The following is a 21,661-nucleotide window of genomic DNA, read 5'->3' on the forward strand; positions in this document are numbered from 1 at the left end:
AAAACTTTCTAGTTTAACAATTTTTTATTGATGAGAAGTCCTACAATAGGAGTATACAAAAATCTAATCGCAGAGCATACATAGAGAAAAAGAAAAGTATCTTTAAACTGTCATCACATTTGTTTTACAGTTTTATTCCCCCAGCCTACCCACTATTCCAGTTTAAAGCACCTGTTAGTGATGACAACCCTAACACCAAAGAGGGAGGTACCATCAACAGAATAAGTAAGAAAATTAACCCCCCCCCCCAAATCTCTCTCAAGTGAGGCATGACAACTATAAAGGGGAAGCGAGAGAACTAGCAAAAAACAGCTTTATTAAAACAATAGATAAGCGGGGGCGGAGCAAGATGGCGGCAGCTACATCTCTACGCGAGTAACATCGAGGTGTTTGCAGGAGCTCAAACTCTTCCTCTATTTCCTAAAGTAAACTGTTTACCTGTTTCAAAATATGCCGCATACAAAGAGGAAAGCGTTTGTTAGAGCCGGAGCTCAGACTGCTCTTACCTCTACACCGACCCAGCAGACGCTCGATGGTTTTATCGCGGGAATCGCGACGAGGGCGTCTGGAGGTCCCGCTGAGCTACTAGCAACAGGAGAGGCTGAGCTTTTGGGACAGGGTATTTCGTTGTCCCCTCCAACGCGTTCTCAATCGCCGCAACCGACTGGAATCGACTATGGAGGGGATCCGCAAAACCGCGAAGACGATGTAGCGGGGAGCCGGTGGGCCCCATAGCGATATCTCAAGTCGGAACCTTTTTGCCATCTAAGGCCCAGAAAGCGCCGGTAACACTTGAGACTATATGGGAGACACTTCAGACAGTCTTAGCATCGACTAGCAAGATCGACTCTCTTGTGAGTAGCGTTCAGACTTTATCTAAATACCTTACAGCAATGAAAAATGAAGTCTCAGAAAAAAATAAACTATTTAACTGATGAAAATGTAAAAATGAAAGAAATTTCAGCAAAACTTATACAAGATAATACACTGATTCATAATAGACTGGAGTATTTTGAAAATTATAATAGAAGACTTAATCTGCGCTTATTGAACTTTCCAAGAACTCCAGTTTATTCCCCCTTACAAATTTTCAAACGGTATCTGGTGGAAAACTTGAAATTTACAGAGGACAATATACCTCCGTTGAATAAAGTATATTATTTACCATCTAGAGGATTGAAGGATAACACTCAAGCTTTACCACAAGAACAGCCTGATTTAAATGTTTCTGAAATTACTAGATTCTTCTCTAACTGAAATGACTGAAAGACAAACTCTTTTGGTATCTTTTATTTTTCAGCAAGACTTGGACTCAGTTAGAAAAATGGCATTAAAGAACTTACAAGTTCCATTTTATGGAAAAAAAAGTGTTTGCTTTTCCAGATGTTACAAAACAGACTCAGGCTAGAAGGAAGGAGTTTTGGGCATTAAGATCTGCTACATTAGCCTTGGGTGCTTCCTTCAACCTAAATTATCCATGTAAATGCAACGTAAAATATTTAGGGGTTAAGTATGTATTTTTTGTTTCTGAGCATTTGAAACAATTTATTAGCCAGAAAAAGGTCTTAATTTATGTTGGAGCTAAGTAGATCTGATTAGTCTTAAAAATGAGATAATTAGGAAAAAAATAGCGATCTATACTGTTAAGCCTTTCTTTAATTTTACTTTATTTTTGAATGATATGTGAAACTTGACTCCTGAGTACTGATGCTCTTGCCCCCACAATTTGGGGTCTAATACAAGTTGGTTAAGATTGTTTTCTTGTTTAATATTCCATTTGGGAAAATTTCCTGTAATTTGTTTAAACTGTTTTGCCTTTTCAAGGATATATTCTTGTAAATATATGAAACTGATAAAGAAATAAAAAAAAAAAAAAACAATAGGTAATGTGAACAAATAACACTTTGCTTTCAGTGGAGTAGCCAAATGGTTGGTGCAGTGGACTGAGAACCTGAGGAACTAGGTTTAATTCCCTCTGTGGCTCCTTGTGACCCTGGGCAAGTCACTTCACACTTCATTAACCCAGACAGTACCTGCATATAGTAAATGGAAACCACTTTTGTTGTACCACAGAAAGGCAGTTTAACAAATCCATGATGATTCAGACTCTCTTCTGAAACAGTTACATCATCATTCATCCGCAGGGATATATTTTATAAAAACAACTTCCAGTTGTTTTATTTATTTATTTCATTATGTGTTTGACAGCATTTGAAATACCGACAGTTGCAAAGTGGAACAAAGAATTATTACTGAATTAAGGAGAATTATTAGGAGAAAAGAAAAACTCTTGTACATATGTAATGCCACACTAGGAAAAGACCCAGGGTCCATCGAGCCCAGCATCCTGTCCACGACAGCGGCCAATCCAGGCCAAGGGCACCTGTTGAGCTTCCCAAACGTACAAACATTCTATACATGTTATTCCTGGAATTGTGGCTTTTCCCAAGTCCATTTAGTAGTGGTTATAAGTACATAAGTAATGCCACCCTGGGAAAAGACCAAGGGTCCATTGAGCCCACCATCCTGTCCACGACAGCGGCCAATCCAGGCCAAGGGCACCTGGCAAGCTTCCCAAACGTACAAACATCCTATACATGTTATTCCTGGAATTGTGGATTTTTCCCAAGTCCATTTAGTAGTGGTTATAAGTACATAAGTAATGCCACACTAGGAAAAGACCAGCTCCCTAGTACCAGAAAAATCAGTGTGAACTACCAGTCTGCATCAGTATGAGGAAAATCCCAAACTATGACAATCCGTGAAAAAGTTGAATCCATTTAAGAACCTGGGGCTGGATTCTATAAAGGCGCTCAAAAATGGGGGCTGAAAAAAAATGTCGCTAAGTGCTATTCTGAAGCTATTCTGAAAAGGGCGTGTGCCCTTTGTAGAATTGCACTTGGCGTTGATTCCCTCGCCCTAACTTTTGGTGCCAGACTCAAACCTGCCGAAATCTAGTGTAAATGCTGGCGCCCAAGTTGGACATGCTGACCCAGTATTCCATAACTACGTGCATAATGTTTTGGAATACCCCCGGCATGCCCCTGCTGCCATGCCCCCTTTTGGGATATAACCTATGGGAGTTGAGCATCCTTCCTTATAGAATGGCATGCAGCCGGAAGCGTGTGCAAATTTTAATGGGCGCCAATTAACATGAATAATTGGTTGTTAGCTCCTAATTATTGATTGCTCAGAGCTGATTAATTTGCACACGCATCTCAGACGTATGCACAAAATTTGGCACCATATATAGAATTTGAGTGTGTAGTCTTTATTAACTTATTTAAGGGAACCTGCCCAGTGTTCTTAATTTTAGACACTCTTTCTTCTTACCTGTTAATTTCGGTTTTATCAGTATTACATTTTAAGTTTATGTAAATTAAGCCAGTATGATACTTCTTCCAGTCTCCATTCTGGCAGCTCGATGATCAATTTCCCCATGCTGTTCCAAACAGCGCTGTAAAATTAGCATGAGGAAATAACTCCCCTATGATCGAAGCTAATAACATGCAAATTTAGGTGCACTATTAGCTTTGATTATGGGGAGAAAGTGCGGGAGGATTGTGCCTGGGTGTGTGCCCAAGGCACAGTCCTACTGCAGTTGTTTGACAGGTCCGGGCTGTCAAAAAGGAAAAAGCCAAGACCTGTCAAACAGGAGGTTCCCCCCACCCCACCCTACTACTACTACTATTTAGCATTTCTATAGCGCTACAAGGCGTACGCAGCGCTGCACAAACATAGAAGAAAGACAGTCCCTGCTCAAAGAGCTTACAGTCTAATAGACAAAAAATAAAGTAATCAGATCAATTAATGTGTACAGGAAGGAGGAGAAGAGGGTAGGTGGAGGCGAGTGGTTACAAGTGGTTACGAGTCAAAAGCAATGTTAAAAAGGTGGGCTTTCAGTCTAGATTTAAAGGTGGCCAAGGATAGGGCAAGACGTAGGGGCTCAGGAAGTTTATTCCAGGCGTAGGGTGCAGTGAGACAGAAGGCGCGAAGTCTGGAGTTGGCAGTAGTGGAAAAGGGAACAGATAAGAAGGATTTATCCATGGAGCAGAGTGCACGGGAAGGGGTGTAGGGAAGGACGAGTGTGGAGAGATACTGGGGAGCAGCAGAGTGAGTACATTTATAGGTTAGTAGAAGAAGTTTGAACAGGATACGAAAACGGATAGGGAGCCAGTGAAGTTGACTTGAAGGGGCTGGAAGTCTGGTGGACTCTCCAGCTTCTGTAACCCCACGCCCTCCACACCAGGACAAATATCGCTGGTGGCCCAGTGGTCTCTCTCCCCCCCCCCCCCCCCCCAGACTTGGGGGGGGGGGGGACTGGAGGTCTGATGAAACCCTAACCCCTACCCCCACCTGCCCTGGGCCATAGCCATTGGGGGGTCCGGGCTGCCTGGCTTGAATGGGGGGGGAGGGAACAGAGAGGGAAGCCTTAACCCTAATGCCACTCTGAACTGGCTTAGGGTTAAGGTGCTATTCTGCCCATATGATCAGAGCACTGTTCTCTGATCATACGGGCGGAATACTGCAAAGTTCATTTAAATCTAATTTATATGAGCTCTGTGGTATTTCCTGGTGCGCTCATTGTTGCAGGGCTCTCTCATCATGCCCCGCTGGTAAATGTGGGCGCTAGTGGCCTCTAGCACCTGCATTTACGTTTGATCATTGGCCCCTGGGCTCTTACTACTTTTAGACTAGTTAATGATCTCTCATAGAGGTGATAACTATTTTAACAATAGTACTGCACTCAGTAAAACTATTGGGGTTGACACAATTATTAAACGTTGTTTCAGTTTGATTCACAGTATTTAAGGTGCAATTTTTTAGAACTGTACACCATCTTATAGTAACATAGTATATGATGGCAGATGAAGACCTGCATGATCCATCTAATATGTAATTTATCTTTAAAATCAAGTGTGGTACTGGAAGGTGGCCAATGTAACGCCGATTTTTAAAAATAGGTTCCAGTGGAGATCCAGGAAATTATTTTATTTATTTATTTATTACATTTATACCCCACATTTTCCCACCTGTTTGCAGGCTCAATGTGGCTTACAAGTACCGTAGAGGTATTTGCTGTTAAGGTTGATAACAAATACAAAATTGTGTTGTGGTCAGATGAGGTAGGTGTGAGTCAGGTGTCATTGGGTCAAGGGGAATGGTGGTGGTAAGTTGTCCAGTGCGATCCTTGATTATGTTGTGTTGCTGGGTGTGGGGGGGGTGTTAAGTTGGATCAGATAGGCTTTTTTGAAGAGGTGAGTTTTTAAAGATTTCCTGAAGTTTATGTGGTCATGTATTGTTCTCACAGCATGCAAGAGTCCGTTCCATAGTTGTGCGCTCAAGTAGGAGAAGTTAGATGCATATGTTTTTTTGTGAGTTGTTCTTTGCATCCCGCGTAGATTCTGTTGCAGTAATCTGCATGGCTTAGGACCATTGATTATATTAGTTTACGGAAGTTGTCCCTGGGAAGAAAGGTTTTATTCTTTTGAGTTTCCACGTTGAATAAAACATTTTCTTTATTACGGTTTTTACTTGGCTCTCGAGGGTGAGATTGCGGTTGATTGTGACTCCGAGTATTTTTAGGCTATCTGAAATCGGGAGTATGTGTCCTGGGGTGTTTAAGGTTGCTGGTTTGTAGTTGTTAATTTGAGACGAGAGGATAAGGCAATGTGTTTTTTCAGTGTTCAGTTTCAATTAGAATGAATTTGCCCAAGAGTCCATGATGTTCAAGCCATCATTGATTTCATTGGTTATTTCAGTCAGGGCATGTCTGAAGGGAATGTAGATTGTAACATCATCTGCGTAGATGAATGGGTTAAGACCTCGATTGGATAAGGATTTTGCCAGTGGGATCATCATCATATTGAAGACTATTGGTGATAGTGGTGATCCTTCAGGTACTCCACAGTCTGCTTTCCACGGTGGTGATATGCTTGAATTTGATTTTACTTGGTATGCTCTGGTGGTTAGAAAGCCTTTGATCTTTTTAAGTACGTTTCCAACAATACTGAAGTGAACAAGGAGTCTTAGTAGTATGCAATGGTTTACTATGTCGAATGTGCTCAACATGTTGAATTGAAGGAGGAGTATGCTTTTACCTGTGGCTATTTCCTGCTTGAATTTGGCCAGGAGAGTGATTAGTACAGTTTTGGTACTATGGTGGGAACGGATCCTGATTGTGAGTCATGTAGTATTGAGTGCTTGTCCAGGTATTCCGTAAGCTGTTTGGTCACTAGGCTTTCCATTAATTTTACTATTAGAGGGATGGACGCAACTGGGCAGTAGTTGGTGAGGTCATTAGTTTTTTTTTCTTAGTGTCTTTTGGTATTGGGGTAAGTAGGATATTGCCACGTTCCTCGGGGAAGAAACCTTGTTGTAGAGTGAAGTTTAGGTGGGATGTGAGGTCTTCAATAAATCGGCTGGGGGCGGATTTAAGTAGATGACTGGGACATATGTCCAATTTGCAGTGGATGTTGGTGAATCTGTGAATCGCTTGTGTGACTTGATTCGGAGTTGGGTAGGTTGAATGTATGCCAGATACGGTCAGCTGAGTATCTGTCCGGGATTAGGTCTAGGTCCTCGAAGAAGTTTTCAATGTCATTGTTGTGATGAGGAAGGGTGCTGTGTAATTTTGTCTAATTGCGTATTTGTATCATCTGAGTATTTGTTTCCAAGCATTGAGTGTATGTTCGTCTTTTGTTTTTCTCCATGCTCGTTCAAAATTTCTGGACTGTGTTTTGAGTTTTTTTTAATTCATTGTTGAACCATGGTATAGAGTTTTGTGTTTTTGATATTCTTGTCTTTAAGGGTGTTATTTCATTTAGTATGCTGCTGCATCTAGCCTTCCAATGATTCAGATAATGTATGGAGTCAGTTGGTGTTGTCTATTCATTGTCATATATCTGTTGCCAGAATATTTGTGGGTCAAATTGCCCTCTCGTAGTGTAAGTAGTTTGTTCTGGTGTGCGATATGAGCCCTTCTTTCGCCATTTTAGGGATAGGTTCAGTTTGTGGTGATCGGTTCAAGGTGTTTCTGACCATTTGGTATCTGTTAATGATAGGTTGTGATCTGTTGACAGTTTATATGATAAGAGGTCCAAAGTATGTCCCTTGGAGTGGGTAGGTTGCATGTGAGATCCCAGGACTGTAGGAAGTCTTTGCATTTGTGTGCGTTGGCTGAGTTGGGGTGTTCTAGGTGAAGGTTTATGTCCTCTAGTATTAGTGTATTGGAATTGTTTACACAGGTGTTTGAGATGAAATCCAAGAAGATAGGCTGGCTTTCATTCCAGTTACCGGGCGGCCTGTAAAACAGGATGCAGGTCAGTTGGTCAGTCAGGGGTTTGCTTTGGATTCTAAGTGAAGCAATTTCTAGTTGGGGTGATATGGACTCAGCGATGGTTTCAATGGTGAATTATAGACCGGTGAACCTGATGTCGGTGCCGGGCAAAATGGTAGAGACTATTATAAAGACCAGTTAAAGAGCCATATTCAAAAGCATGGATTAATGAGACAAAGCCAACATGGATTTAGTGATGGGAAATCTTGCCTCACCAATCTATTACATTTCTTTGAAGGGGCGAACAAACATGTGGATAAAGGTGAGCCGGTTGATATTGTGTATCTGGATTTTCAAAAGGCATTTGACAAAGTATCTCATGAAAGACTCCAGAGGAAATTGGAGAGTCATGGGATAGGAGATACATAAAGATTTTCTTTTTCAATTAAAACAAACTAGAGGTGCCAATCCAGAAATTTTGTTTTGTTCAGTTTGTCATATCATTTATGGGAATTTTCATTTTGTTTGAGGTTTTTTTTTTTGTTTTAATGCTTTTGTTTTGGGAACAATATTGCTACACGTACTCATTCTGTCTGCGAGTGCACACTATCTACAACTCTGGAAAACTCCTAAAATTTGTACCTGTCATTTCCTCAAAGAAAATAAGACCCACCGACAGTGGTAACCACCTGGGAAGATTCAATTGGAAAGCGATAGAATGAGTGTATATCATAAGTTGATTTACTATTCAAATTCAATGTTTTCTGTGCTAGAAATTGACCAAGTTGATCTGGCTATATCTGTGCTAAAAGATTAGGTGAAATAACATATTATCCTCAGTAACTGCTTGGAGAAATTCCCTTCAGTGCATATTAAAGAGGAAATAAAGTCCAATTTTGCTGGTCTTGTCATCTATTTATAAATGAGTGTAATTTGCTTATAATGATCGACATTTGAGGTGGAAGGATTCCTCTCCACATTCACTCTGCTTGTCTCAAAGATTGTCTAATAGAGCAGAGCTGTGATGAAAACCATGCATTACTAAGCATAGTTTTGAGTGGCTGTAACTTTTTAGGTGCTAGTTCATCCAGGTTATTGTGAAGAATCAAGAACCAGTCTGATGCTTTTTGATTTAATGACATTTCAGCAGAATAGACAAACCTGCACAAAATCCTCATTTTGGATATAGCAACAGAGCAGTTTATTCACTGATAATTTTAAAGGTATTAATTTAAAGGCTGAAAGGAAATTGTCTATCCAAAGCAATATGATTTTATTTATTTAAAAACTTTTATTCCGCTAGATCCAAAGTTCTCTGTGGATTTCATAATCACATATCTCTCTATATAAAAGGCAACCCCAACGTTCTGAAGCCTCCACGGAAGTTGAGGCGCCCGAGATATCCGGTGTGCCCTGGAGTGTCTGCACCGCCCTCGCATCAAAACGTCATGACGTCGAGGGCGGAGCTATGACACTCGAGGGCCGAAACGGAAATGCCACAGGCACGGCCACGGAGGCGCAGGGGGGAAAAAAACCCCCTCCCCACACACAGCCCCCAACAAGGCAAGTAGCTCGGAGGGAGGGAGCTCCTTGCTAGCGCCCGTTTCATTGCGCTCAGAAACGGGCATTTTTTCCTAGTGTAATATAAAAACAATCTAAGACATACAATCAACTTTACAAAAAATATCTACAAAATAAACACCCTGAGACAGGTATTGTCATCATTCATCACCCCAGCTGTAAGCTTGCATAAGTAACAATGTTTTGAGCTATTTTTTAAATTCTTTTGAAACCTTTAGTATTCCTTATTCGCATGGGTAACTTATTCCAGTAAACGACCAGCAATGTAAAAGATCTTATTTTCTGTGAGTATAGAAGAATCACATGATGTGAAGGAACATCAAGCAACGTCGGAGTTGCAGATCTCAAAGATCGATTTGGTTGATATATATGAAGCCTTGCTGCCAATATCTCGGACTTGTTTCATAAGAATCTTAAATATCAAACAAGCAACTTTAAAATACCCCTATTCTCAATGGGTAACCAATGCAAACATTTCCATACTGGTGTGATATGCTCAAATCTAGCAATGCCAGTTAAAACCTTGGCCACAGAATTTTGTTCTGTTTGTAGAGCTTTAATTTGAGTCTTCTGCAGCCCTCAATAATAATCCATTTGCATAATCAAACGTGGAGTAATTAGACTCTGCACAACCATTCTAAAATTTTGGAGTGGAGGAGTAGCCAGCCTAGTGGTTAGTGCATAGCTGAGAGCCTGGAGAACTGGGCTTGATTCCTACTGCAGCTTCTTTTGAATCTGGGCAACTCATTAACTCTCCATTGCCCCAGGTACAAAATAAGTACCTATCCTATATAATAATTCTCACCTCCAACGTTCTGTCTTGCCTGGGACCATGGCCCCCTCGGAGTTGGTCTGCTAGGCTCTGTAGATCAGACTGACGTCAGTTGCCGCATTATGACGTGATCCTGGTGAGAAAAAAAAAACACACAGCTGATCGAATCCCATGAACTGGCACGCGCACACAAAAAAAACCCACCTCGCAGCTGACTGCCGCTCTCCCGAACCTGCAGCGCTCACCAAACGCCCTCCCGAACCACCACTGACACAACAGACAAGAAGCAACGAAGGATCAGATAGCATCAGTGGCCAATAGGAAAGGAGCAGAGGGCTTAGACAAAAGAAAAGAGACATCAGATTGGCCAGTAGAAGAGAGAGGGGAGACTCATAGCCAATGGGAGAGAGAAGGAACAGAAATCATCAGTGGCCAATAGGAAAGGAGCAGAGGAAGGAGACAAAAGAGAAGAGATATCAAATTGGCCAGTAGAAGGGAGAGGGGAGGAGCCGCGATGCAGTGAGCAGCAAAACGGGGCGGACCCAGCCAGAATCTACAGCGGGGGAGGGTTGGCGGCGGGAAGGGGGGCTCGAGGGTCGCAGCAGGGGGGTCCAGGGGTCAGGAACTCTGGGAGGGGGGGGTCTGGAAATCGGAGGAAGGCAGGGAGGTGGGGTCTGAAACTCAAAGAGAAGGAGCGGGGTCTGCAAATCGGAGGGAGGGAGGCAGGGAGGTGGGGTCTGGAACTCGGAGAGCAGGAGGGAGGGGTCTAACTCGGATGGGAGGTCTGGAATTCAGAGGGAGGGGTGTCTGGAACTGGGGGGGGGAGACAGGGGTCTGGAATTCGGAGGAGGGGAGGAGGGGGGAATGCACCACCTGTACAAAAACTAAAAAAAACAAAATGGGGGGACGTCCATGGAACAGGGAGGGAGGGCGGGACGACAACCCTGGAACACGGAGGAAGGGGGGACACTGGAACTGGGTTGGGAGGGAGGGGGCCCCAGGCGCGCACACACTCTCTCACAGACACACACTCTCTCACAGACACACACACTCGCACACAGTCTCGCTCACTCTGTCACACACATACACTCGCAAATTCACTCTCTATCTCACACAGTCACTCTCACACACACTCTCTCAAACATACACACTCCGAGAAATACCTTGCTAGCGCCCGTTTCATCTGTGTCTGAACGGGCCTTTTCTACTAGTATATAATAATGTAAACCATTTTGATTGTAACTACAGAAAGGCGAAGTCCCAATCCCCATTCTTATTATCAAGGAAGTGCTCACCATCAAGGTGGTACTAATTGCATCTAAGTTTGGCAATAACCCGTTATATGTATGGGTTGCTTGTATTGAAGAACAAATCCTAGGTCATCCAGTAGTCTTAGCAGAGAAGTGGCTTCTGGGTAGGAAGGGTTTTCAAGATGGATGTTAATAGTGCTAAACTCTGAGATAATGACGTCATCTGATGGAGCCTGGTGCAGTAAACGCTCCCTGGTGTCCTTTCTAGAAGCAGCTCAGTGTGGTGCAACAGCTGATAGAACAACTCCCAAGTGGAGAAGGGCAGGGCAGTGTGAATATTCATCCTGTTGTCCTCAGAGAACGCCTGCTACAGGTTGAGTAACTTTGGACAAGCAGGATGTAATAGTCTCACTGATGGGAATCTGTAGTTGCCTGACTGCATTTTATAGGATTTTCATTAAGGATTAGAATTCTATTAGGTGTGTATTTAATTTACTATACGTTTTGATTTTGTATTTTAAACTGCTTTATTGTTTTGGTGGGAAATAGTATCTATATAAATAAAATCCCCCTCAGACATTCTGAATCCCCCTCAGACGTTCTGAAGCTCACCTCTCTCCAAGTGTGGCTCCTGACCTAGGCTATTCGGACTCCCGCACTCAGCCACTCCCATCTGCGCCCTAGGCCACGCCCCATCTGCACATAAAAAGCACTCTCAATGTTCCATTGACCACTGACGTCAATGAAGCCAGTTCGTTTGTTCGAAGCTCTGTAGCAGCAGATGTGGGCCCCGCCCTCGCGTCAAACATAATGACGTTGAGGGTGGAGCACATTCAAGGAGCCAATCAGTAGCCGAAAGCAGGAGAGAGGCCAGGTTCACACTCTCGCACAGGACGAAGAGGGAGGGCGGCAACACGGCGAGCAAATGGCTGCGGCGAGTGTCCAATGTGGAGGAGGCGGGTGAGGGCTCGGAGTCCAGGACCACTGGCGACTCGGAAGCGGGGGGGGGGGGGGGGGGGGGGGAAACAGCACTGCTACGACTCCAGCGCAGCCGTCATCCCATTCCACTGAAAACAAAAGAAGCAAACCTATGACATGCTTCAGGACGTTTAATACACAGGAGCTGGAAGGACCCCAAGCAAGTGTACAATAGCAAGGAAGCCCATGGTTAATCTCTGTTTCCACTCCCCCACGCAGCCGTCATTTGCTATACACTCACAAACAAGCAAACCTAGGAGCTGCTGCTTCACATTGTCGTTTTTTAAATTGAGGACAAAAGGAGAGGGACACAGACCCTGCAACTGGGAGGGGGGACCCTGCAACTGGGAAAAGGAAGGCGGGGGGAACCCCCCTGGAACTGGAGGGAGGGGGGAATCGCAACATGCAAACTGGGATACACGACCGAGGGGGGGGGGGTTGGAGACCCTGCACATACTCTCATTCTCACACACACACTCGCCCCAGTCTCACTCTCCCTCTGTCACACACCACACACACACACCGCGCGCGCACATTCACTCTGCTAGCGCCCGTTTCATTTCTGTACGAAACGGGCCTTTTTTACTAGTATTAAATAAATACATCACATCACTAGGGCATTACCTTCTATCCTATCACTTTTTTTTAATTTCCTGAGGAACCTCTCATGAAAAACTTCATCAAACACCTTCTGAAAATCCAGTCGCACTATGGAAGTCATTTTACGGTTGAACAATTTTTATTGATGACCTATTAAATATATCCACATAAGCAAGATAAAGTAACAACAGGTAACATTCAACCAATATGAAAAACACTGAAACTTTGGCAAAGACTAGAATCCGTCATCATACTTGTTATGAGTTTTATCCGAAACCTGAACCCTAATACCCTCCCACACAAAAGAAAAAAGGAGGAAAGAAGGGGGTACCCAACGGAGCTAGGGCACGCGCGGCCTGAAGTCTCCTCTCAGCAAATCAATAAATTTCACTATACTTTGCTGGGGTGTCTCGCTTTCCCCCAAAATAAAAGCACTTAGCTAATTGGAATTTAGAATCGGACTCCTGGTCCTATGCGGAAGAGACCCAATGTACACATTCCATACTGCAGAAAATATTTTTAAGCTCCTAGGGGCATGCCTAGCATGTTGCCGTTCTAAAAGCATCAATGCGTGTATTCGCTTTCTCCATGCCCAGAAGGAGGGGGCTTCCTCCCCAACCCAAACCCCAAGAATAACTCTTTTACCCAGGACCCAAGCTTTACGAAGAAACAATATTTGTGAACAATTGCGAATACAAAAAGCTTCACATTTATTCATTAGTAGAGTATGGAAGTCATTTTAAAAGCATCTGTAAGTGGAGATAGTGGCATTTATTTATGTAATCTAACCTAAATTTATAAGCATTTAAATGGTGATTTGAAGAAAGCTACTATTTTCATGGGACACAGATTTCGAGGGGGCATGATATGGATGTAATTGGTAAGATGGGGAATGTACAAATACATTTTTAGAATGCCCAAAAGGAATGTGTGTATATTCAAGCAAATTTCACCATTCGTTTTTGCGCCAGCTCAGAGGCATATACAGATTTTTAAACAGTGCTAGTTTTAGTCAGGACTTTACACAGGGGGTTCAGGGAGTAGACTTCCTGAGCTTGTACGTCTAGCTCCGTCTTTGGCCGTTTTCAAATCCAGGCTAAAGGCCCACCTCTTTAACGCTGCTTTTGACTCTTAACCACTACTCACTTGCCCTGTACCCTTTTATCCCCACCTCTTTAATTCCTTTACCTCTTAGTTGTTCTGTCTGTTTGCTTGTCCTATTTAGATTGTGAGCTCTTTGAGCAGGGACTGTCTTTTCATGTATGGTGTACAGTGCTGCGTATGCCTTGTAGCACTATAGAAGTGATAAGTAGTAGTAGTAGTAGTAATCCTCGTTAATCTTCCAATTTTTTTTTATTACTGCCTCCAAATTCAGTAAGTAGTGTGACTTTGCTAATTAATCAGTGGCCCTTATGCATGTTTGTAAAATGGCCCCACTATGCATAGAAGTGCATGCACTTCTAATAGAATTTGCTGAGTTGATGCTGCTCTTTTGGTGGACGTACCTGGTTGTAAATACACATCCTTGCATGTATTTTACAGAAGGCTACACGTTTGACAGAGCCTTTTGTACACTACAGGGGGAAGTAAGGACTTCCGACCTGGATGTCTCTAAAATGAGGTTTCATGTCTACATGCTCATCTTTATTCATGTGTTTTTACACCTTCAAAAAACACTTAATAAACTTGCTTTTGTTAAAGCCATGCTGACTTATTCTTGATATGCCCTGTCAGTCTATATGGTCAGGAATATTTTTTTCTTTCAGAATAGCTTCTATTTATATCTTTTATTATCTTAAGTCACCAACAAGGAACCATGAAATTGTTCTATTGAAATTTATTTAATGAGTTTTTACTGTGTTTGCAGGTATGTTCTGATTAGCAAACCAACTGAATGGTCTGATGATTTAAGACTCAAGTTTCTTGAGGGTTTTGATGCCTTTTTAGAGTTGCTAAAATGTATGCAGGTATGTAATCTTCAACTATAAATGTTTTATTGCAAGAACTTGAAATTTACTAACACTTTTTATCCACATTGTATCTCAAAATGCAGTTTTTTTTTTTTTTTACAGTAGAAACATACAGTGCCGTTTGGGATGGAAAATCTGGTAATCATTTTTGGTATATACAGTGGGGGAAATAAGTATTTGATCCCTTGCTGATTTTGTAAGTTTGCCCACTGACAAAGACATGAGCAGCCCATAATTGAAGGGTAGGTTATTGGTAACAGTGAGAGATAGCACATCACAAATTAAATCCGGAAAATCACATTGTGGAAAGTATATGAATTTATTTGCATTCTGCAGAGGGAAATAAGTATTTAATCCCTCTGGCAAACAAGACCTAATACTTGGTGGCAAAACCCTTGTTGGCAAGCACAGCGGTCAGACGTCTTCTGTAGTTGATGATGAGGTTTGCACACATGTCAGGAGGAATTTTGGTCCACTCCTCTTTGCAGATCATCTCTAAATCATTAAGAGTTCTGGGCTGTCGCTTGGCAACTCGCAGCTTCAGCTCCCTCCATAAGTTTTCAATGGGATTAAGGTCTGGTGACTGGCTAGGCCACTCCATGACCCTAATGTGCTTCTTCCTGAGCCACTCCTTTGTTGCCTTGGCTGTATGTTTTGGGTCATTGTCGTGCTGGAAGACCCAGCCACGACCCATTTTTAAGGCCCTGGCGGAGGGAAGGAGGTTGTCACTCAGAATTGTACGGTACATGGCCCCATCCATTCTCCCATTGATGCGGTGAAGTAGTCCTGTGCCCTTAGCAGAGAAACACCCCCAAAACATAACATTTCCACCTCCATGCTTGACAGTGGGGACGGTGTTCTTTGGGTCATAGGCAGCATTTCTCTTCCTCCAAACACGGCGAGTTGAGTTCATGCCAAAGAGCTCAATTTTTGTCTCATCTGACCACAGCACCTTCTCCCAATCACTCTCGGCATCATCCAGGTGTTCACTGGCAAACTTCAGACGGGCCGTCACATGTGCCTTCCGGAGCAGGGGGACCTTGCGGGCACTGCAGGATTGCAATCCGTTATGTCATAATGTGTTACCAATGGTTTTCGTGGTGACAGTGGTCCCAGCTGCCTTGAGATCATTGACAAGTTCCCCCCTTGTAGTTGTAGGCTGATTTCTAACCTTCCTCATGATCAAGGATACCCCACGAGGTGAGATTTTGCGTGGAGCCCCAGATCTTTGTCGATTGACAGTCATTTTGTACTTCTTCCATTTTCTTACTATGGCACCAACAGTTGTCTCCTTCTCGCCCAGCGTCTTACTGATGGTTTTGTAGCCCATTCCAGCCTTGTGCAGGTGTATGATCTTGTCCCTGACATCCTTAGACAGCTCCTTGCTCTTGGCCATTTTGTAGAGGTTAGAGTCTGACTGATTCACTGAGTCTGTGGACAGGTGTCTTTCATACAGGTGACCATTGCCGACAGCTGTCTGTCATGCAGGTAACGAGTTGATTTGGAGCATCTACCTGGTCTGTAGGGGCCAGATCTCTTACTGGTTGGTGGGGGATCAAATACTTATTTCCCTCTGCAGAATGCAAATAAATTCATATACTTTCCACAATGTGATTTTCCGGATTTAATTTGTGATGTGCTATCTCTCACTGTTACCAATAACCTACCCTTCAATTATGGGCTGCTCATGTCTTTGTCAGTGGGCAAACTTACAAAATCAGCAAGGGATCAAATACTTATTTCCCCCACTGTATGTATAACACCTTCCAAGGAGTAGAGAAAGATATCACCATTAAGTACGGCAGGCGATACTAGATTAACATTCTTTGTCAAGATTTACAAAGCCAGCAGAGCAACTTCGATCTCCTTGTTTGTAATTCAGGTCTCTAAACTTAGTCTGGACTTGTACCTAAACCATCAGATTGGTGTGTATAACCTTACAGATATCTTGATATCCTGAACATAAATGTCATGCATATTCCCTATGAGATGAGATAATTCTTCAGCACCTTCTAGTTCCCTTGGACAGTTTTTTGGTTTTGCCAATCTGTTACTAGGCCTATGTATGGATGGTAGCTCCGGGTCATAGTTTATTCTTTATTTTGTCTATTAAATGTTTAAAATGTTTTCTCCCTGTTTTGCTTTATCAGTTTTCCTTAGAATATCTAAGTGGCTAGTAGCTTCTCATCTAAGTGCATGCAAAAAGATGTCCATCACAGGCTATTATCAGACCTCTGATAGATGTTTGGGTAAGATTGTGAGTCCACCCTTTGTTAACATCTGGGCAATCGAAATTAATAAGATGAAACTGCAGTTTTATCTTGAAGAACTGAAAAATACTGAATACACTGAACCAGCTCTGAGGACCATCATGAAGCAGAAGGACCTTTGAATTGCACTATCTACTTTGGGTGATGCAGGAGACGGCATTGACTTCCTTAGTGTCAAAAGAAGGACCCCAAAGATGCGAGAGATCTCGCCCAGTTTCCACTGAGCATTGGGCTCTTAAGTGCTTGCTCATGGAGCCATAGAGTGATGGTGACTCTACCCTATCCAAGATGGGAAACATCAGTACCAGTCTCCTTTGCATGCTACCAAGATCAGGGGAGATTCTGGAAATTGCTGTACCTCTAAGCTAGTTCTGTTTCTTGTCCAGGGTTCTTGCTGTAGTAGTAGTTAGTGCTTGCTTAGATGTTTTCTGCCATTTGTTTTGAGAGTGAGTGAGTAGAGTTGGGGCTTCCTTTAGATCAGATAAATGTTTCTTAAGACATATATACTGTCCCCTATAGGCAAGGAGTAAATCTCCATCTGATCACTTGTCCAGATTTTGTGCAGGTAATAGATAAGGCCATTGCAAGCACAGACCATCCTTATTCAACTTCTTCAATACCTGGATGCTGCTAAGGAACTGATGGCAGTATCCATCCACTTAACTAGGACATATGCAAAGGGATATGGGAACCTCTATACTGCATATTCCCAGTTAGAAAGAAAGTGGACATAAACTGGTGATGATTTGACTGGTTCTAGTTTTCATGACAGTCGCCCAATGCCCTGAAGAGCTACGAGTTTAAGACCTAAACCTTGGCAAACTCTTAAGTACAAGTGTTTCCAGATAATTAAGAGGGATTGTCTGAGCACAAGTAGGATATTGAGTCCTTGCAGATGGGGGCAAATTATTTCCAGCCAGAAGAGGCTCTAGAAGCCCTTGAAAGGCCCTCCCATCTATATGTGCAAGTTCCTACTTTGCGTCTTTTGAGGACCTCCTCAGTCTGGCTTTTGTTTTCTTCCCCTCAGAGCTATACATTTTGGCTGAGAGGCCGTGGTGGGGGCCTCACAATCGTTCATTAGCCCTCTCTTCAGCTGCCGACGAGGAAGGGAAAAATGTCTCAAAGGAAGATTTAAAACAGAAGAGCGAGAGTAAAAATTAAGAAGTACGGCGTCCTTTTTTTGTTGTTGTTTTGCATGAAGGACGTCCATAAAGGATGTCCCGGACGAACACTTGGACGGTTGGGGTTTTTATTATTAAGTAAAGGACGTCCAAAAAGAACGTCTTTGGAGTGGGTTTTTTTTTTTTCAGGTGAAGGACGTCCAAAAAGGACGTCCCTGACGACATTTTTTTTCTTCTGATTCTTTCCTTTTTCTTTGCCCCAACGAGAGGTGTAGACCTCCCATTAGGTTTTCCATGGTACGGGGATTGGAAAACGGTAGTGCATCTCATTATAATAGCTTTGCAACTGTAGTGCAGCTCTGGATCATCTGCATTCCATTTTCGTTTGCTGCTACCGTGATTGGAAAATGGCTCGGAGAAGCCTTTAGTGCATGCCACGGTTTACTACTTGCTTGTTAATGGCTCGTTAAGTTTAGTGCATCTGGCCCTAGTTCTTGGAAACTGAAATTTACTTAGTTGATGACTTTTTTTTTTCCTGTTTGGATGGCTCATCAGTTTTGGAATAAGTTGCAGGAATGAGAAAGGCTGTTTTAAAGTATCATAAGAGTCTGAAATCCGAATGATTTCATTCAGACGTTTGAGGGCTAAGGACAGTAGATTCAGGGAGAGACTCCTGGGGATAGGGTTATTAGATGGCTGCTGGTGGGTTTTAATAATTGGAATTGTGGTATCTTGATTTTACATTGTCAGTTTATTGTGAATGATTTATTGTAGAACACTGAGAGAAGGCTTAATCTGGAAGATCAATATATTAAATTTTTGTTAACTAATTCATGTCTGCCCATTTGTTGTGTCTTCTGTTTTCCCCTTTTTTTGTTGAGGGCATCCTTTAGCTAGGAAATTTGTGCTTCTACTTGTCCTTGAAGAGAACCAAGTTAATACTGAATAATTTTATTGTGATAGGATATTAATTGTGCTCTGTTTTGGAGCACTGTTAGCTAAATCAAAGTGCCAGGTAGCCAGACAGAAGGATTTAGTCTTGATTTCTTTTAAAATACATATGGCTAAAATAGCAAGCTAAAGGGTTTAAATCAAGTATGCTTGGATGTTTCATGGTTTTTAATAGTGTAAAGCACTATTAGCCACCACAGAGGATGTGGTGGTTCCTTCCTAGGATCTCATTCTGGTCTTTGATCTCTTTATTTGAACCCATCCAGAGGGCGTTAGCAAAGGACTAGATGCTTAAAGCGACCTTAGCAGTGATTTGTTAAGCAAGGAGGATCTGAGCATTGCCTGTCAGCATGGGCGTGTGAGTTTGTGAACACACCCTGACTCTGTACCCTTCTCCTGTGTTCTGGATTTCTGTTAGACTGAGAACTCATGCAGAGTACTGGGTGTGCACTTTGACACACAGGGATCATGACATTCAGACATGAGCAGCAGCTGTTTTGAGAGATGTATGTTAGCATTTGAGAATTCAACCATTTTGGAAGATGACCTCATAAACACAAGGCCCCTTGACATGGGCATTGTGTTAAACAGAGCTCTGATGTAGAGGTGACTTTGAGAAATTTACATTCAGATACGTGCATTTTAGTTCTGATCTTTATTAAGGTGTAAATGATTATACAATTCACAATCTTGATAACATTTTTTAATGCACATAAATGGAATGATAGTATGATGCTACTCTGTTACACTTTATATAGTTAAGTTGACAATTGATCGATTGTCCACTTTTTGTAGAACCATGTTGTAGCTTCATAGGCACATGGCTATGCATGCTTGAAGTCTAGACCCAGCGCTATTTGTTGTTTGTTGATTCCTGTGACTTCACTGGTATGCACTTACAGTTTTTTTTCCCTGTCAGGGGATGGACCCAATAACTCGTCAAGTAAGACAGCACATTGAAATGGAGCCAGAGTGGGAGGCAGCATTTACACTGCAGATGAAATTAACACACCTCATATCAATGATGCAGGACTGGTGTTCCACAGATGTAAGTATTGCTTGACTGAGTGTACATCTGAACAGGTATGTCGTATTGTACAAAGTGTTACTTCATTCAGTTTAGGCAAGGGAATCATAAAAGAAATGAGTAGAAATAATCGCTTATATTTTTTTAAGCAATAAGTTTTATCCCTCCTCAAAAGCAGCCATGTCTAGCGAGAGTCTGGGTTCTGATTTATTTGTGCAGTGTGTACTGTCTTTTATGACTTGCTTATATAGCTGTTTCTGGATGACTAAGTTAAGTGAAAGTATTGGTAGATGTGTATTTTATTGTAGGGTGAGGAAATGTAATTTAGCACACATTTTTTGGTCCAAGTTGTGTATTTTTGTATATTATAATAACTGTAATCCCAGTAGCAAACCTTCAGGGGTGGTAGGCTCCCTTCAGCAGTCCACAAACAAAGTCCTTCCAGACAACACAGCTTTTAGTTCCAAACAGTTTATTCCCCTCCTCCACCAAATCTCAGTTCAAGGGGTTAAAGTCCCATTCAGTTTCCAAAATAAAGAAACAAGGAAAAAACTTCCCTTTAACTCCAAGTTCTCCCCCAGTTCAACAGCCTGGGTTTCAGTTTTAAAAGTCTTTCCGCTTGGGTGGTTGCAGAATGGCAGTACACCGCCCACAACACAGCTAATTGACTCCTGTGACCACCCACTGCCTTCAGTCCCTGCAACTCTGCCCCAAAGTACAATTACAGTCCATGTCAACTGGCTCCTCCAAACCTGGGGTGCTAGTCCCTCCAGACTCTCCTTCCTCCAAGCACTCCATTAACTCTGCTTCTCTGCTAGGCTGTTGGTTGGAGACCTCCTCCCCCTCCCAGGTGGAAGGAATCTTGTACTGATTTCTAACCCAAGGGTATTGAGCTTTGTCATCCCCGCTCCCCCTTCTGGCTCTCGCCTGCCATCGCAGCTGCTCTCTCCAGTCCTTTTCCCCCTCCCTTCCACGTGGGGGCCATACCGGGTTTTGGGACCTACCACCCCGATCCCTTCTCTCTGGGCCTTGTGGGGAATGTAGTCTGGCCCCATACCTCCTCCTGAGCTGTTTAGACCCTCCAACCTCCTTACAATATCAAAATGGAACATAAGAAAAGCTATAGTGAGTCAGACCAAAGTTTATTAAGCCAAGCATCCTATCTCAAACAGTGGCCAGCTTGGTTCACAAATACCTGGCAGATCCTAAAAAATAGATCTGTCTTTATAGTTCATTTCCAGGAATGAACAAGTCTTGGCTTTCCCAAGTCTACCTGGCAAATTAGTTTTTGCCGCTGGGAATTTGTCCTGTCCTCTTCTGAATCCTGCTAGGTTGTCACCTTGACCACGTCCTCTGGCAACAGAATATCTACAGTTTAATTAAATGCTTGTGTTAAAAAACAAAACAAAAAAAACCCAAACCTATTACTTTTTACAATTGTTTTGAATCTACTGCTCATTAGTTTAATGGTATATCCTCTTGTTTTTGTGTTAAGTGAAACCGCTGTTCCCCAATTTAACTATTCCACTTCACTTGTAATTTTATAAATTATCATCATCTCATCTGTCATCTTTCTCCAGGCTGAAAAGACCTAACTTGTTTAGTTCAATCCTATTTATCATTTTTATCTCCCCTTTTCTGAACCTTTTCTAGTTGTACTATATCCTTCTTGAGATGATATTCTCAGCTTTGTCCTCCATCTCTTTTTTGGATAATCCTAACATTCTATTTGCAGTTTTAGCATCCAGGGCTGAATGTTTTCAGTGTAGTATCCACTGTGACTGCAGGACTTTTTCTTGAATGGTAAATACAAATGCAAAACCCACCATTTTGAACCTGACCATTATGTAGTTAAGGGAAGG

The 21,661-nt window shown here is 42.5% G+C and overlaps 1 protein-coding gene across 1 annotated transcript in view; it reads left to right on the forward strand.

Annotated features, from left to right (window-relative positions):
* Nucleotides 1-21,661, forward strand: part of UBR2 (ubiquitin protein ligase E3 component n-recognin 2) — a 282,054-nt gene that overhangs the window by 115,304 nt on the left and 145,089 nt on the right. Inside the window, 2 exon segments of the mRNA XM_030195781.1 lie at nucleotides 14,328-14,427; nucleotides 19,692-19,824. Coding sequence (XP_030051641.1) covers nucleotides 14,328-14,427; nucleotides 19,692-19,824 — 233 coding nt within the window.

Source organism: Microcaecilia unicolor, chromosome 3 (assembly GCF_901765095.1).
Source record: "Microcaecilia unicolor chromosome 3, aMicUni1.1, whole genome shotgun sequence".
NCBI lineage: Eukaryota > Metazoa > Chordata > Amphibia > Gymnophiona > Siphonopidae > Microcaecilia > Microcaecilia unicolor.